The 18230-nt window shown below is 45.5% G+C and overlaps 1 protein-coding gene across 4 annotated transcripts in view; it reads right to left on the minus strand.

The window, feature by feature from the left end:
• The window catches only part of LOC119857280 (NACHT, LRR and PYD domains-containing protein 3-like), a 258531-nt gene that overhangs the window by 232455 nt on the left and 7846 nt on the right, over positions 1-18230 (minus strand). For all 4 annotated transcript variants that reach the window (XM_043516752.1, XM_038406006.2, XM_038406002.2 and 1 more), the window contains exons 2-3: positions 7941-8252; positions 815-853 (exon numbers count right to left, since the gene is read on the minus strand). In XM_043516752.1, the coding sequence (XP_043372687.1) occupies positions 815-853; positions 7941-8232 (331 nt within the window). In that variant the 5' untranslated portion in view covers positions 8233-8252. The remainder of the gene's footprint in view (positions 1-814; positions 854-7940; positions 8253-18230) is intronic.

Raw genomic sequence — 18230 nt, forward strand, 5'->3', positions numbered from 1 at the left:
TTAATTACTCAATACCATTCTAGATGTCAGGTAAATATCTGGGATGTTCTAAACCTATTGCTTATATTTGTGTGCTTAAATCTAATAAACTGCTGTTTTAGATAAGATTCATGCAAGTAAGTGTGTTCTATCAGACAGAAGTGCTGCGTTCCTGTTGATTTATTCTTTACACTGCCTAGAGTGAAATAGTTCAGTTCCCCTGTTGGGGGTTCTGAAAACTCCAGATAACACTTCTAAACACATATATAAGAATCACTTCATCAGTTACCGAAATGCAGCCACCTCTAGGGTGAAACCTGTCAAGTGTTTAACAGCGCACAGTGGCACTCTGTAACAAAGCGGGGCATGAAGTGACGGAGAATGACATGTATAACTGAAACAGTAGTGGGAATTGAGGTGCAAAGACTATACCTAAATATAACCTAAAATTTGTCCAGGGCTCAGAGGTTTTAAAAAGTCCCAAAGCACTTTCAGTGACCACAAATGTTGACCTCTAGTTATTCTGACTCATTTAAAAGATGGTGTCCCTAGCAGGAGAGTGTCTTCCAGTGTCATGCTGCTGCACTGGGTCAGTTCTGCCTCTGAGACAAGAGCTCCACCTCCTCACCAGCACCATGTTCTGCAGCACCTGATTTTTTCCTGGAGATCTCCCCATCCCCCATCCAATCCTGCGTAACCGGTGTGATCTGACGAGACTGCACTCTGAGGTGTTACTAATTATTTCTACTAGTAAACCCAATGTCTGGCTAACCTAGCCTATTTCTGGTAATCACTGGTAATTATGCAATGCAATTCCTTATTGAATGTCACATACCATTTGCCGATGTTTCAGGTGTTTGCTGAGGATCCAAAGCTGAAAGAGAAATTTCACATGAATGTTAGTGCAACAAAAGTCACAGAGTATCACGTAGTTCAGGACATTGGGACAAGTCATTCATTCAGGGTTCTCTGCAGTAATAAGTTCCCTAGTAAACCCACGATTGAGGCAGGCAAAAAGAATTTCTTTGGCGACACTAGTTCAATGACTTGTTCAAAACATCCACCAGAAGCAATACTCTTTTTTCAAAACCACTGGAGTAGCCACGTATGGTATGTCTACATAGCAATGTAAGCCTGGGCTCAGTCTAACCTCCCTTGTGTCCATGCACCAATTGTGCTAACCTAGGCCTCAGATCTAGGGTCCCAGGACCTTGCAGGGCTGGAGGTTTGAGCCAGTGTTAAGCTGGGTCAAAGGATCCAAGCCCTATTGCTTTCCTGTGTGCATGTAGCCCTGGCTTGACTTGGATCCTGGAAGCCCTCTGGGTGTATCCCAGAGATCCAGGTGGCAGAGGAGCAGCGCTGCAGGCAGCCAGCCCAGCAGCCGGAAGCTCCAATACTGCCTGGCCAAACACGATCCCTGTTCCTCTCCAGTGGCAGCAGCTCCTGCTCTGGCTTCTCCTTGCTGCTGCACAAAGCTTCTCCAAACCAAGGGGCAAAGCTGCCAGGCAGGAGGCAGCTCCCAGCCACTGGGATGTTGGGAGTGATCCCTTTCCTGGCCATACTGAGCCGAGAGCCCTGCTGCTCCCCCTCCCTGCAGGGCAGCTGCCTGGTCCCTACTTCACTCTCTGGCCCTTGCCCCCAGCCCCTCTGGGGCTGCATCTGCAGGGGTGCCTGGGCTGTGTGCACTGTCAGGGGACTGAGTGGGAGTCAGCCCCCAAAATTCCCCCACTGCCTCCTTCAGTGGTGGCAGCTCCAGCTCCTCCTTGCTGCATGGCAGTCACTTGCTCCTACTGTGCTCTCTGGCCCTTGCTCTCTAGCCCTCTGGGTCTGCATGTGCAGAGGTGCACCAGCTGTGGCACGGTCAGGATGGTAAGTGGGAACCAGCCACAAACCTTCCCCGCAGCCTCCTTGTAATGGCATGGCACTGACCTCTCATGAGTGCCCCTTCTGGTCAGGTGCATCTTCTGTCTTTAAATAGCTCCAGTCCTGGTATCAAACTGTAGCCCCAGGGCTTCTCCCTGGCGGCAATAGATACGTCCTCTCTGGGCCCTTCTGGCCCCAGCTCTTCAGCCGGGCCACTACGTAGTTCAGATCCCCTTCTTAAGAGTTATGGCTGTCCAATTATAGGCCACTTTCCCAGTGGCCTGTGGGGGGCACCCAAGTCCACCCATTACTCCAAGTCCCAGCCTAGCGACCCTAAGAATAGCTGCCACATGCCGCTGTGTCCCTTTAACTAAGCCACCAGCCAAGACCTCTCTCGCTCCCCCAGTTCCAGCTGGTACTGATCTGTCCATGGAGCTGCAGTTCCCTTTGGCCAGTCCTCTGGCTCCAGCAAGGAACTGCCTGTCTCTGGCTTTGCAGGTCCTTTTTAGATGGCCTTCCTGTGCCTTGATTGGCTGTGTCCCCCAAAGCCACTCTAGGCTGCTTGGAGGACTCCACTACTACTCCTTTCCTGGGAAAAGAGTGGCAGGATCCTGAGGCCTCCAGCAGGGGGCTTCTGGGCCTAGTGCCCCCCATCACACTCCTATGGTGGTGGGGCAGCTTTGGCTCCAGCTCTTCCTTGCCGCTGTGCAGAGCTTGCCAGGAACAAAGCTGAGAGGTGGGAGACAGCTCCCAGCTGCCAGGATGTTCAGCTTTATCCCTCCTCTGGCTGTGCTGAGTTGGGAACTCTACGGCTCCCCTTCCCTGCAGGGCACCACTTGGTCCCACTCTACTCTCTGACCCTTGCTCCCAGGCCCCTACTGCCCTCCCTGGGGCTGCATGTTTAGAGATGCCTGGGCAGCGTGCACTGTGAGGGCAATGGGTGGGAGCAGTCCAAAAACTTCCCCACAAACTGCAGGGACCCTTTATCTCTGCCTCCTGGGGTGCGGTGAGGGCAGGGATAAGGGATCCTTGTGGGGGTGGAGAACACTTCACCCCAAGCCTTGGGGAAACACTGCAGCAGTCCGTAGCCAGCAGCAGTCAGCCTGGGGGAGGGGGTGTTTTCCTCTGATACCATCATTTTATGTCAAACTTCAAAACAGACAAAAATAAATTAAAAAACCCAAACAAAAACAGCTTCATTGAATAGCCCATTTTTAAAAGTTAAGAATTGCAAAGTTTCATTTAATAGTTTGGCAGCCCTGGAGACTGACATCATAATTATCCACAGAACAGGAGCACATGGGAATTCTCCTGCCAGCGTGACTCAGCCTAGAGGTGGAGAGCCCAACTCTCAGATTAGATGGTAGTTCAGTGTCAAGCCTTCACAAACTGCAGTCATTCTACTGAGACAGCCACCATAGGCGCTAATTATGCAGTTGATGTACTCATGTGTTCTTATGGGCACCTGAATCTGTATTGTTACAGTTAACAAATAGGATGAGCATTAGTTTTTCCCCACAATGGAACGTATTCGTAGGGCTAGAGTGCTGACTCCGGGATGGGGGGGGGGACACCAGGCACTCTGGGATAGGGGTACTTTGACTCAGGTCTATGCACTGCAGTGTGGAGGCCAGAATCCTAGGTTCAAGCACAAGTCAGAAAATCCTTAACCTAGGGTTAAAATGTGTTGTAGGGGCTCAAATCCGGGGTTCCCTGACATGGGTCAGCTGACTCAAATCCCACAAACCCTAGGCTTACATTTCTATGTAGACATAGCCATAGTGTCTTTCTTAATGATATATGAGCACTGAGATCTGCTAACGAAAAGCCCTATATTAGAGCTGGGTATTATAAAAAAAACAAAAACAATCTGAAAGGGTTGGAAGCAACCCACCAAAGAACAAAACAAACATTAACAAAGTGGGGGTTTTCTTAAAAAAAAAAATAGAAATTTCATTACTGCGGCATTTAGTCATCCCCAATTTTGGCAGGGGTCTCACTGCAAGCCCAGATAAGTGGTTTGGAAGCTCTCTCAGTCCTATAATGAAAGGGACATTAGTTCTGAAGATACCTTTTCTTGCAACTGTATATCAGAAGCTTGAATTGAACAAAAAACACTTTAAACATTCAAGCCTTCTTTATATATAATAAAGCAGGACAGAATTTTTTTAAACAGACCTTTTTCCCCCCCACAGGTAAGCAGCTTAAGAGAGTAAACGTATTGATACTTCAGCCTTGACAAAAGCTAACAACTATTTCCGAGTATAGCTCAACTGATGAGGTCCCAGCTGAACTCGGGATTTATAGAGACAGAATTCAAATCCTACTACTAGCCCAAGTTTGGGGGTGGCATATCATGGAATTTCTTTAAAAAAAAAAAAAAAAAGAAGAACTAGCTCCCCCTTCCCTCCCACTGTTGTCACCCTCTCTGCTCTCATGGCACACTAGTGTCTTCATCCCTCCCATCCTCTCCCTCCAATCTGAAGATAGGAAGTATCAACCTTACATTCTTTTTAAAGCCAGGTTCAATGGCATACTCTGGCTGCCCTATGCCAAACTCAGAGCACATGGTCCAGTCAGACTGGGTTAGAAAATGCTTTGCATCACCAGATTCACACAAAACTGTGCCAAAAGTTCCCTGCCTCTTTCACCTCCCTACATCCCCTGCATGCATACTCCAAATCCCTCTTCCTTTCTGTCCTCCATAGTCCCTTGCACACACTTGCTCCAGTTTCACCCTCCCTCCTGCACCCCACATTTCCATTCTCTCTCTCACACACACACACTCATTTTTCCCCTCTTGTATCCTTCCACACACAGCTCTGTTTTCCCTTTATTCTCTCCTCTGGTGAGTAAATCTAGTGCAATAAGTAATATTTGAAAATAAATATTCTGGATTATTTTTTTCCTTTTTTCCTAACTGAAAGTTTCTGCCAGCAGAGGCTGGTGCAGAACATTCTTTTCTATGGTTTTGTCTACACTTGAGGCATTAAAGTGCTGCCGTGGCAGTGCTGCCAAAAAACCCACTTTCCAATGAGAGTGAGACCAACACCCATATTTGTTAAAAGCAGCCTGAGACTTCAGTCCCTCTGAGAGCAATGCCCTTCTCAAAATAGCCACCTGACTGTGGGCTTGGACTTCAGTCCTGATGGAGATGGCAGCCATTTTGAAAGACAGCAGTTCTTAGTGGACTTCTCAGTAGTAGAATATTAATGGTCAAGATTGCAAAGGCCTTACACTCAATTCAAAGGCATTTCTCTGTTTGTCCTTCTTTGTGTATGTAATGTGATAATTTTTGAATATGGCCGTGTGACAAAGTTCCTCCTCTACCTTGGCGGGTCTTGCGCTTATTGGCGGATTTGCTCACCTTGGAGCTTCACGGCAGCCCTCAGTTTGGCCATTTTCGTGAACCAACAGTGCAAGTCAACACCTCCTGTGTCTGACCAGGAGTTGGGAAGTTTGGGGGGAACCCGGGCCCGCCCTCTACTCTCGGTTCCAGCCCAGGGCCCTGTGGAATGCAGCTGTCTAGAGTGCCTCCTGGAACAGCTGTGCGACAGCTACAACTTCCTGGGCTACTTCCCCATGGCCTCCTCCCAACCACTTCTTTATTCTCACCCTAGGACCTTCCTCCTGGTATCTGATAATGTTTGTACTCCTCAGTCCTCCAACAGTCCACGTTCTCATTCTCAGCTCCTAGTACCTCTTTCTCCCAGCTACTCACACACACACCACAAACTGAAATGAGCTCCTTTTTAAACACAGGTGCCCTGATTAGCCTGCCTTAATTGATTCTAGCAGCTTCTTGATTGGCTGCAGGTATTCTAATCAGCCTGTCTTAATTGTCTCCAGAAGGTTCCTGATTGTTCTGGAACCTTCCTTGTTACCTTACCCAGAGAAAAGGGACCTACTTAACCTGGGGCTAATATATCTGCCTTCTATTAGTCTCCTGTAGCCATCTGGCCCGACCCTGTCACAGCAGCCAATCCCAAAATTTCAGAGAATGCTCATTGCATCAATGGCAGGAACCCTATTGATTTCTGGGGAAATTGGAAACCCAAGAAAGGGAAACACATGAAGTCCCTGCTATCTATTTAGCACAGCAACAGCTTGAAGAATCTCTGAAGTTGTCTCTAGAGCAAACAATCAGTTGATGGCACCCATTAATGCCTTCCAGCACAGCAACACCCTATTTTTTCTCTGCTCATACTCCTCTCTCAAAGATTCCAAGAGCTTGCAGCAGAGGCATCTAGATCCCACAAGTGAGAACAGGCACAGGCCACTTGCAGGAAAATTTATATTCTAGAGGCTGCAGTTTATTCTCACCACAATGATGAATGTTTCTGAATAGTCCAGTAAAATTCCTTTCAGTCTGTTTTGAGATGTATGGAATGATTTATAGAGGCAGTTTCCTGGGCCATTAATGAGCCAGGACTACTCAGTCCCTCAGTGGGAGGGGACAGCCTGACTCAGAGACAAAGGGACTAGTTTTAGCTTCAAGTTTGGGCTGTCTGAATTAGGAGCTGGGGGAGACACTGAACAGCTCAGGGAGTCTCTGATTAACTCTCACTCCACACAAACAGGGTCTTTGAACTGCTGTGAGATGCAGCACACTGTCAAGACAGTTCCAGCCCTGTGGAGACCCATGTGCAGGGAGGCACAGTACTAAACCGGTGCCAGCCAACTGAAGCCTCTACAGGACTCCAAACCCAGGTGCCAGGAGATGGCCCTGCCCCACCTAGGAGTGAAAATATCATAAGAGGTCCCCTTTCGTTTTCTTTAAGCTGGTCAATGTTTGTGGCACTGCTACACTAATCTCTGGGAAAGGAGCCGGGGAGGGAGCTGGGGGTTGTGGTGCAGTAGTGAATGGCAGGAGGTGGGGAATGTATTGTATTATTCATGTTGTAGCATTTATTAGTTAACTGTAACCCTTTCCTTCCCTAGAGCCCTTTTTTCCTGTCACCACCAGGACAGGACACCATTTGTTACGTTGTTATTTTGGATGTGGTGTTTCAGTTGTTGGGGTCTGTATTGTTGTATTTTGTTCCCTGTGTAGTGGGTTACACTTCTTGTCTTGGGGGAGGGTTATGCAGTTATGTGAGATTGGGTAAATACAGCAAGAAATAAAACAACAAAAGGGAATATACTGAAGTTGTCCTGTCAGTGGAGTAAGATTTAACCAGTATTGTATGTGTTGTTCTGTGGTTTTTTTAAAACCCATATTTGAGTTTTTATTTATTTACTTTGGAGCTAATCTGTGGATATATCAGTAAGAATTACTGAAAGAAAAGAGGCCATCCAATCACACAGACACTATGAAACACCATACATTGATCTAAACGGATACATTCCAGCACTCAAACTTTCAAATCTGTTCTCAGATCTACTAATCTGTCATTAGTAGACCTGGCTGAAAATTTTCCAATGGAACATTTTTCTGTAGGAAAATGTCTGTTTGTCAAAATTTAAACATTCTGTGGGAACATGTCCATTCTGGTGAATTTTTTGTTGAAAGAGCATTTTGATGAAACATCCTGTTTCGACCTTTTTTTTTTGTAAATGAATGTTTTGATTTTTTATTGGGGGAAATGACTTGTCTTTTCAAAATGTATTGCATTTCAGAGCATGCTTACTCTACAATGCTGTGCCGCTGTAGCACTTTACTGAAGTGCTCTCCTGTCAACTTAGTTAATCCACCTTCCGTCAGCTACCACTGCCAGAGTGCTGTGTACATGGTGGTTAGGTCAGTATGACCAAGTTGCCCGGAGCAACATAGCGATGTACCAATTTATGGCTATAGTGTAGACCAGACCTTATATTTATATTTAATAAAAATAAAAATGTCAAAATGAAAACTTTCACATGTTTTAAAATGAAGCATTTTTTGGAATATTTCAATTCTTGAAAAACTTCAAAAGTTTAAGTTTCTGTCTCAATTTGGGATGAAACAAAATTTCAAAATCTAAACATTTTTTATTAGATCCATTTTCCAACCAGTTTTAATAATTAGATTGTAGCTGTTAAAACCTCCTGTACTCATTTTAGGGAATATTCAAAAGGGAGAGAGATTCAGAAGTTGCAGGAACATTAGGTTTTCTTACCTTTCTTTCTTGCCTCCTTGAGTTTATCAGCAGAATCTCTGAGATTGATCTTTTCAAGGATAGATATAGCTACATTCACTGCACCATGTTCCTTGTAGTATTCACTCAAGAGGTCTACAAGTTTCATCCGAGTGTCAGCTTCCTGCAGCTGACCTTTGGGGATTGGTGCTTTTTTTTCATACTCAGCATTTGCTAAGCTGAATTTAAATCTTTCAAGATCTCCTTCCTTTTCCCCCGAGAGATTGTCCAGTATATCTAGAAGGATTTCTTTCATATTTTTGTTTGTAGTCATCGCAGGATATTACCAATAATCTGAAAAATAAGTGGAGAATTAAAATATTAATTAAAATAACATGGGGAATGTTATTTCTCCCCCTCACCCCACCCCCCACTGTTCCTCAGATATTCTTGTTAACTGCTGGAAATAGCCTACCTGGCTTGTCACCATGAAAGGTTTTCCTCCTTCCCCCCCACCCCCCCTGCTGGTGATGGCTTATCTTAAGTGATCACTCTCCTTACAGTGTGTATGATAAACTCATTGTTTCATGTTGTCTGTGTGTGTATATCAATCTCCCCTCTGTTTTTTCCACCAAATGCATCCGATGAAGTGAGCTGTAGCTCATGAAAGCTTATGCTCTAATAAATTTGTTAGTCTCTAAGGTGCCACAAGTACTCCTTTTCTTTTTGCGAATACAGACTAACACGGCTGTACTCTGAAAACAGTTCCACTGTCCTTGATTCACATAATCAGGGTAACAACACTTTATTGTTCCTGCCCCAATAACAGAAATACTGGGGATCCCACAGCAGCCACAGCAGTGACCATTTGGACCAGCGGTCCATCATGCTAGGAAGGGTGGGTGTGTCCATGCAAACGAGATCAGCCCCTGAAGTCCTTTTCCACAACTCGCCACAGTTCACTACCAGATGTCAGGGTAGAGCTCATCCTGACTCCGCTTACATACAGCTTTAGGTGTAGTAATATCCTAATTGAAAAAATAATATCTGCACAGAGAAACAAAAATGTCCAACATCACAAGTTACACTGTAGCCAGTATTTCTCTCTCCTGAATGGCAGTGATTGCTATGTGATCAATTGTGTGACCACGTGAGAAATGATAGTGTGATGTAGTGTAACATACAGTTCTTAGTAGCATGAGTTTGTGATGGACTCGCCACCCTAAGCTCACACTGCACCCAGGCATCAGCAATCACTGAGTTTGAGGCTGGAGGGCAACTTGGGTTATGTGTCAGTTAAACAAGGGTTATTTTGTTGTTTAGTATATTGTGTTACTGCTGGGTTTACAGGGTGATTTTTCTCACAGGACTCTGTTAATGGTCCCTCTTACTAATTGTGATTTTGTTCCTGCCCAGAAAAAGGAATTGGTATATATCTGAGTTCAGAATTTATTTTGGCATAGATTCCTGCCTCCCTGAAGGCTGTGGAAGGGAACCAAGAAGTTGGGGCCTAATGGGAGGCAAATGGGAGTTTCCACCCCAACAGCCCTACACTGCTGCGTTCTTTCTGCTCCCCCTGCTCCTATGAGAATGGCTTCCAGTTACTGAAGGGAGGGGCTGGGAGTGGAGAGAGCTCTTCCCAAGCAGTCTGATTGGCTGACTGCTCCACTTGCTGGCCTTCTGAGCAGAGCAACCAATCACAGGGGGATTTCCCCATGGCAGAACTCAAATTAATTATAGAGATGGAGTTTTTCCTGTCATCACCAGACAGGCTCCAGCCTCAACTGAAATCCCTGTGACTCACAAAAAAATTGCAAGAGCTGTCAATACTGAGTATGGGGTAGACTGCTAGAGGTCTGGTAATTTCCCTGACAGATGCAGCAGGCAGGGCCAGATTAGGGCAATCCAGGGAAGTAGGCATACCATGACTTTTATCCTTCCTGCCTTGGTCCCAACCGTTGACCATGGCTCCATCCATATTCTGTGGCCATGACTTCCCAGGGCTATCCACACTAGAGTTATCTGCTGAAGGGGCTGTCACCCGTCCTCCTTGGCAGGCTGGGGCTTTGGTGGAAAACTTTTTCACCAAATGCATCCGATGAAGTGAGCTGTAGCTCACAAAAGCTTATGCTCTAATAAATTTGTTAGTCTCTAAGGTGCCACAAGCACTCCTTTTCTTTTTGCAAATACAGACTAACACGGCTGCTACTCTGAAACCTGTTATTGTGGGGACAGTTTGACAGTTTGACCATGTGCTTGATTGGTTGTTTGAAAAGTGTGAATTGGGAGTGCTTTGTTCCAGGTGAGCCTTGAGGGGGCCTGACTGCTATAAAAAGCCAGTGAGCAGCGAACAGCAGAGAGGCTAACAGAGGGAGTTTGCCTGGGAGTTCGCCTGAGAAGAGCCCATTGAGACTTACATCTTGCCGGCTTCTCTGAGTAGTTACTACAATCCTGAGGAAGCTCGTAGAAGGAAGGTAATATGGTGGGGAGCGTTCAGCTGTTGTGACCTACACTGGATGTGCCATGTTTGTCTTTCTTCCACAGGACAGAACCGACTTTGTCTGTAAAAGTGCAAGCTGGTCTCCATATTGGAAGAGAAGGTTCAAGGTCTGGAGAAACAAGTATCGACCCTGCGTTGCATAAGAGAAACTGAAGATTTCCTGGACAGATGTCAGGATATGCTTCTACGGGCACAATGTTCTGAAGATTCAGAGCAGGCAGTGCAGCGGGGACAGGAGGACGGTGAAGAAATTTGGCAGCATATGACCTCCAGAAGAAGAAAGGGGAGCGTCCATGTACCAGCAGCGCAGATACAGGTGAGCAACCGTTTTCATGTTCTCTCCACAGGTACTAATGCGGAGAGTGGACTAGATGATATATCTGAGGGAAGGGAACAAAAGGAGACTCTGCCGATTGGAAGGCATGAGATGCACTGTCCTAGGGATGGGGGTTCCATGACCACCGCTCCCAAGAGGAGGAGGTGGGTGGTGGTAGTCGGGGACTCTCTCCTCAGGGGAACTGAGTCATCTATCTGCTGCCCTGACCGAGAAAACCAAGAAGTCTGCTGCTTGCCAGGAACTAGGATTCACGATGTGACAGAGAGACTGCCAAGACTCATCAAGCCCTCGGATCGCTACCCCTTCCTGCTTCTCCACATGGGCACCAATGATACTGCCAAGAATGACCTTGAGCAGATCACTGTGGACTATGTGGCTCTGGGAAGAAGGATAAAGGAGTTTGAGGCACAAGTGGTGTTCTCGTCCATCCTCCCCGTGGAAGGAAAAGGCCTGGATAGAGACCGTCGAACCGTGGAAGTCAGCGAATGGCTACGCAGGTGGTGTCGGAGAGAAGGCTTTGGATTCTTTGACCATGGGATGGTGTTCCAAGAAGGATGAGTGCTAGGCAGAGACGGGATCCACCTAACAAAGAGAGGGAAGAGCATCTTCACAAGCAGGCTGGCTAATCTAGTGAGGGTGAACTAGGTTCACCGGGGGAGGGAGACCAAAGCCCTGAGGTAAGTGTGGATGTGGGATACCAGGAGGAAGCACGAGCAGGAGAGCGCAAAAGGGGAGGGCTCCTGCCTCATACTAAGAAAGCAGGACAAACAGCAAGTTATCTCAAGTGCCTATACACAAATGCAAGAAGCCTGGGAAACAAGCAGGGAGAACTGGAAGTCCTGGCACAGTCAAGGAACTATGATGTGATTGGAATAACAGAGACTTGGTGGGATAACTCACATGACTGGAATACTGTCATGGATGGACATAAACTGTTCAGGAAGCACAGACAGGGCAGAAAAGGTGAGGGAGTTACATTGTATGTAAAAGAGCAGTATGATTGCTCCGAGCTCCGGTATGAAACTGCAGAAAAACCTGAGTGTCTCTGGATTAAGTTTAAAAGCGTGAGCAACAAGGTTGATGTCGTGGTGGGAGTCTGCTATAGACCATCGGACCAGGGGGATGAGGTGGACAAGGCTTTCTTCTGGCAACTAACGGAAATTACTAGATCGCAGGCCCTGGTTCTCATGGGAGACTTCAATCACCCTGATATCTGCTGGGAGAGCAATACAGCGGTGCACAGACAATCCAGGAAGTTTTTTTGGAAAGTGTAGGGGACAATTTCCTGGTGCAAGTGCTGGAGGAATCAACTAGGGGCAGAGCTCTTCTTGACCTGCTGCTCACAAACCTGGAAAAATTAGTAAGGGAAGCAAAAGTGGATGGGAACCTGGGAGGCAGTGACCATGAGATGGTCGAGTTCAGGATACTGACACAAGGAAGAAAGGAGAGCAGCAGAATACGGACCCTGGACTTCAGAAAAGCAGACTTTGACAACCTCAGGGAACTGATGGGCAGGATCCCCTGGGAGAATAACATGAGGGGGAAAGGAGTCCAGGAGAGCTGACTGTATTTTAAAGAATCCTTATTGAGGTTACAGGGACAAACCATCCTGATGCATAGAAAGAATAGTAAATATGGCAGGCGACCAGCTTGGCTTAACAGTGAAATCCTTGCTGATCTTAAACTCAAAAAAGAAGCTTACAAGAAGTGGAAGATTGGACAAATGACCAGGGAAGAGCATAAAAATATTGCTCGGGCGTGCAGGAGTGAAATCAGGAAGGCCACAATCACACCTGGAGGTGCAGCTAGTAAGATATGTTAAGAGTAACAAGAAGAGTTTCTTCAGGTATGTTAGCAACAAGAAGAAAGTCAAGGGAAGTGTGGCCCCCTTACTGAATGAGGTAGCAACCTAGTGACAAAGGATGTGGAAAAAGCTAATGTACTCAATGCTTTTTTTTGCCTCTGTCTTCACGAACAAGGTGAGCTCTCAGACTACTGCACTGGGCAGCACAGCATGGGTAGGAGGTGACCAGCCCTCTGTGAAGAAAGAAGTGGTTCGGGACTATTTAGAAAATCCATCCGAGAGTGCCGATGGATGCTTTATACAGGGTAAAACGTGTATATTTGGGGTTTGAAACCCATTGGGAGTTGGACATCTGAGTGTTAAAGACAGGAACACTTCTGTAAGCTGCTTTCAGGTAAGTCTGCAGCTTTGGGGCATATGGTTCAGACCCTGGGTCTGTGTTTGGAGCAGACTGGCATGTGTGGCTCATCAAGACAGGGTGCTGGAGTCCCAAACTGGCAGGGAAAGCAGGAGCACTAGTAGTCTTGGTACATCATTTGGTGGTTCCCAAGGGGGTTTCTGCGGTCCAACCCATCTACAACCCCTTTAAGTAGTTTGTGAGCTGTCTGGGAGTGATCACTCTTCTGTTTTAGAAGCCATCAGAAACTAGTCAGAGGAGCAGTGTGTGTTAAACTAGGCCTTCTATGTCTGTATGTAGTTAATAAACATGCTTATTTGGGAGCTATTGAAATGGATCTTTATAGGCCCATGGTTTGGCAGGCCTCTTCACCAGTACCAGTGAAAAGTCAAAATCCCTTATCTGCAATACAGAGCAGTTTATTTGAGAGAATTATACAAGCGATATAGAGTTATACAAAACACATTCCTCCTAGTGAGCCTCTCTCCCACAAACATTCACCCTCAGTAACTATGCTGGCCTAATGCAGTATCCTGATCGGCAAACATGGCAGATAGCCACCAGCTTTACAGATGGTACATCTCTCTTTGTCACCTGGTTTGTCTCAGATTCCCTCATAGCAAGTCTTTAGCTGCCTTGAGACCTTCTGGTTTCAGGTCCTACTCGAGCCCACGAAGCAGAGTCTCGGCTACTCTGTCTAACAGCATTATGGGCCTCTTCAGATATTAATTAATAGTTCCCCTTCTTCCTTTGTGTAACAAGGTCGCACTCACTGCCATGGTGCCTCCTGCTGGTCAGGCTGTAAATTAGCTCATTTCCAGCACTGGAGCACCCTCCTCTGGCAGTGTCTCGCCTACCATTACCTAACCTTTCCGTCTCCACCACACCAAGACCTGCATCCCTCCCAGTCCATGGCGCCCTTCCCCTGGGTATTTCCCCACAGCAGTGCTAATGCTCTGGGCTCCTCCCCTCAGGGGAACCCACTACTCCTGATACCACCACTCACATCAGTGACCCACTGCAGTCCTTAGTCTGGCCCCTCGCCCCAGGAGCAAACTGCAGTCAGAATTGGCCACTCTCGTCATTTGGAATGGCGGGTAGACCTGCTGCCTATTTCTTTCCCCTGGTTACCCTCTGCAGACCTAGTACCCCCTTGGGTCCCTTAGTCAGGGCCTGAGCCTGGGAGTTAATCAGGCTGGAGCCCTGTTGGCTCTCTGGTCTCTCCCAGCACTGCTCTGTCTGTGGTACCAGACTCTACCAGGCAGCATTATCCGTCCATCCCCTTCCAGAGCTGGAGAGAGACTGAGCTCTCTCTGCCCAGCAGCCCTTCTTATAGGACCTACCCTGGCCCTAATTGGCTGCCTTCAGCCTTCTTCTGATTGGCTCTTGGAGCCCCTCTCCCAGGGCTGTTTTTAACCCCTTTTATTCCAATGCAGGGCAACCACTCCATCACACTTTGCTTTGCTTAACATTTATACATTTTACTCTCAAAGGAGTCACATGTTCCAGAAACATGCCCTGTGGGCATTTATTATTATTTTTTACCTAATTAGTGTTTCAGGAGGAGACTACGGGGTGGTGCCAGACAAGGGTCATTCCAAGTTTACCCACTCATTAATCATTCACTTGGATTCCTCATGTGATGTTTCTCCAGCAGGGGGCTACAATGCCCCAGGTCAGGTCATGCCAAACTTGATGTTCTACACATTATTTGCTCTTCAAGTTGGCATATTTGCTAACCCAAAGATCAATATCAATCATCAACACAGAGTAGCCAGTACTTTTCCAAAATTAACTGCTGCTAACAGAAATCCTGTCCCATCTGCTTCGGCAGTTCAGTCAGGTCAAGCCAAGACAAGCCATGTTCACAACACTTAGTCAGTACAGCCACACCAATTTTGCCCCATTGCAACAGAAGCCAGCTATGCCCATGGAGTTTCTTCATATTTTCTTTGTTGTGTAATGAGCAAAAGACACAACACTAATCATAATAAATATTTTTATATTTGTAACAAACAAGTTTTGATAAATTTAGCCATTTTTCCTGTGTTTAATTTGAATTTGCAATTGTCCATATAATTTCCATGAAAACATTACAGCTGGATTTGCAACAAATTCACAGAATAATGATTTTGTTTGATTTTACATTAACATTGTATGTATACTAACAAAGAAAACCCAAAAGAGAAATGGGAGTACACTATCTAGCAGAGTTGAGCCCTAAAATGAAACTTCAGTTCTGGGAGTGGCATAGCTTCATAATGGCATAGCAGATGTAGGGATGTGTCAGTTGCGGTGATCCAAGAAGTGTTTAGTCACTTAGGGACAGTCAAAACCCAGCTCCTAATTCAAGCACCATTTACAAAATGGAAGGCTGGGGGGCATGTGTGACATATGGAGGGCTTATGGTTTTAGGTTTTAACTGATAAACAAAGACACCTCCAGTACAAAAAAAATGAAATTGGTGTTTATTCATGAACATCAGATAAAACACCAGATATGGTTGCTTGTATTTAGGGGTTTGTGTACACAGAGCAGTAACGCGGACTACAAGTGTGCAATTTCTAAAGCGAACCAAGGTGTTGTGCATTAATTGCTCTGTGTATACCCTGCTGGTGGACACTAAAAGTTTGAAACAGTACTATGTTAAAATGCGCTAGAGAACATTACAAAGAGATTACTCATTACACTAAATCCGACTGTATAATACTGTATAATGTACATTAATACTGTATGTACTAAAAATACCTGGAACCCACTAATTTTTGAACATCCATGTAAGACTCAAAATTGCTAAAAAAAATATCCTCCCCTGAAATTAATAAACCCTGAAAAAAGCAGCCCTAGACATAGGTGAGCATATTGGTCAGGAATAAAGCTTTGGACAGGGAAATGACATACCCCAGCTAGTTCAGAACAGTCTAATGGTTGTAGAGACGTCACTTGGGATGACCTGAGAAATATTTTGTCATAAACAGTCAAAACCCAGTTTTTTTATTTAAATTATTAATTTATTAATCACCAATATCAATTATTATAAGATTCATTCACATCTATTATGGTGAAATCTCTGAAAAATTAATTTTACATTGAATATTTAGGAAATTTTGGTCTTTGAATAAGGGAACCACAAATAAGGAGCAGGGAATAAGGAACCAATTTCATCCTTGTCAAAGACAATGATAGTGTGATGAGATTGAAAGACAGAGACTGGGATCAAGAGAGGGGAAAAAGGGAAAAGAAATCCAGCAGGAATAAATTAGGGGATGGATGATTTTGTGACTAATGCACAGGCCTGTGAACCTGGACTCTTGGGTACTATTCTTGGCTCTGTCATTGGTTCACTGTAAAATGGAGACAGTAATACTGATCTGCCTCACATCAAGGGAAAATCATGAAAAAAAAACATAAAACAGTAACATTAGTTAGTCCTAGATGGTTTAGGAGCTACCTATCTTTGAGATACTCCCACCCCTCTCTCTCCCCATGCCATAGCACCTCAGCTGAGATCAGCAGAGATGCTAAAGCCCCGCTGGTATAAACAAGAAGGGGCTGCTAGCAGGGCATTCTCTGTGAGTGCCTCACAACTTTGTAATTTGCACCTCCCTTGGTTCAAAATAACCCACATTTGATGTCCTTCAGGGTACATAGCAAAGCTTAGCTTTTCCCTAGGGCGACTGAAAAGGGAAACTGCGAGAGTAGAGAATTACTGGGTCGGGTTTGAGTTTATAATTTGCCTGGCTTGCTAGTGGTGGCTTACATTGAATTGTACTCCTGCACAATATACGTTGTGTTATATCATTATGTCAAGGCCTGAAAGATCAAAGGAACCACTGAGGCGGTTTTGTTTGGAAGGTACATGGCTGTGGATGGAAAGAGAAGATCCTGTGGAGTCAGGCAATGGGAGGACCTAGAGTGGATTACGTCTGGTCTGTGGATGAAACCAAGGGAGCCTATTGGTAGATGAGAGAAGAGATATTCTTAATAGAGGCCATAGGCCCCCTGTCTACTAAGGGCACCACAAGACAGTGGGTAGCAAGCAACTTCTCCTGCCCCCAAAATCCCACCACACAATGGGGATAAGCAGGACTTCATGGAGATGGTCACAGGGCCAAGTGAGAGCCTCTGTAGGTTTGGTTAAGTGTCCAGATTCTTAGATGCTAAACCTTTTAAGGTTTCCCAGTTACACATTTTATATGTAGTTTTGGAAAGTGGAGACTGGTTTATGGCATGCTATTATATGAATTTACTATATGCTTCATGCTATATAGGGTATTGCAGGCTGTGTGCTTCTATATAAGTTGCTGCAATATTGATTATGGTATTTTGTGCATTTTATTCCCCTTTTAGTATTAGAAGCAAGGCAATAATTTTTTAAAGGAGGAAAAGAAAATATTATATTTAGAATTACAGGGAGCAGGAGATATCTGATAAGTATAAAGCCCTCCATCCATATTCCTACTGGCCATAAATCCTAAATTCTTTTGCAAATTTTATAAATTAGAGTTGTGCGTAAGTACTACATGGTACCGTCTCTTTAAGCAGAAAACAACGATGGTGCTGTTTAATTGGTTCTACTTTCCCAACTTCTAGGCTAAATTAGAGCCAAGAGAAATGGTGAAGGAGTAGATGTTACAGAATATTTTATTCTTCACTAACTGTGCTTCACACATGGATTTCTACCTCAGGGGATGATTTTGCTCCATATCATTCTTACTATGGAGTCATCAAGGATCTGTGTCAGGTGACACTTCCATTGTTGCTATTAAAACAGTGATGATCATGTATGGTCCCACGCTGAAATTAGTGTGCGGATGGATCTGAATATACCGAATACTTTATTTTTCTTTGAAGGATCATTAGTGGTGGGCTCTCTACAGTTGCTAATAACACCTGCCTGCCTAGAATCATCCATCCTGAGTGAATCGCACATTTTCCTTCCATCTCATGTTCTGCATACACAGCAGAATGTCGCACATTAACTCATTTGCAGGACAGCTGCCATCAACCTCCCCTTCCCACCCCCAACGCTACCCGAGGCCCCTGTAGTACTTCCTCTTATGGCTACCTGCAGCAGCCCCTTCCCCAGCACATTGCTTCCTCCTCTTCCTGATTTACAAGTACTCCATCTCCTCTCATAACACACACGCTCCAGGCCAGTGCTGTCGGTACTCTGGGCACTAGGCCCTCCAGGCTCAAGCCCTCCATGGGTTCCCATAAACATTCAGTTTCCACAGCCCCCTTATGAGAGGGGCAATCCTTCAACACACAACTTCCACAAACCTTAACACTTT

This window comes from Dermochelys coriacea, chromosome 6, assembly GCF_009764565.3.
Source record: "Dermochelys coriacea isolate rDerCor1 chromosome 6, rDerCor1.pri.v4, whole genome shotgun sequence".
Taxonomy (NCBI): domain Eukaryota; kingdom Metazoa; phylum Chordata; order Testudines; family Dermochelyidae; genus Dermochelys; species Dermochelys coriacea.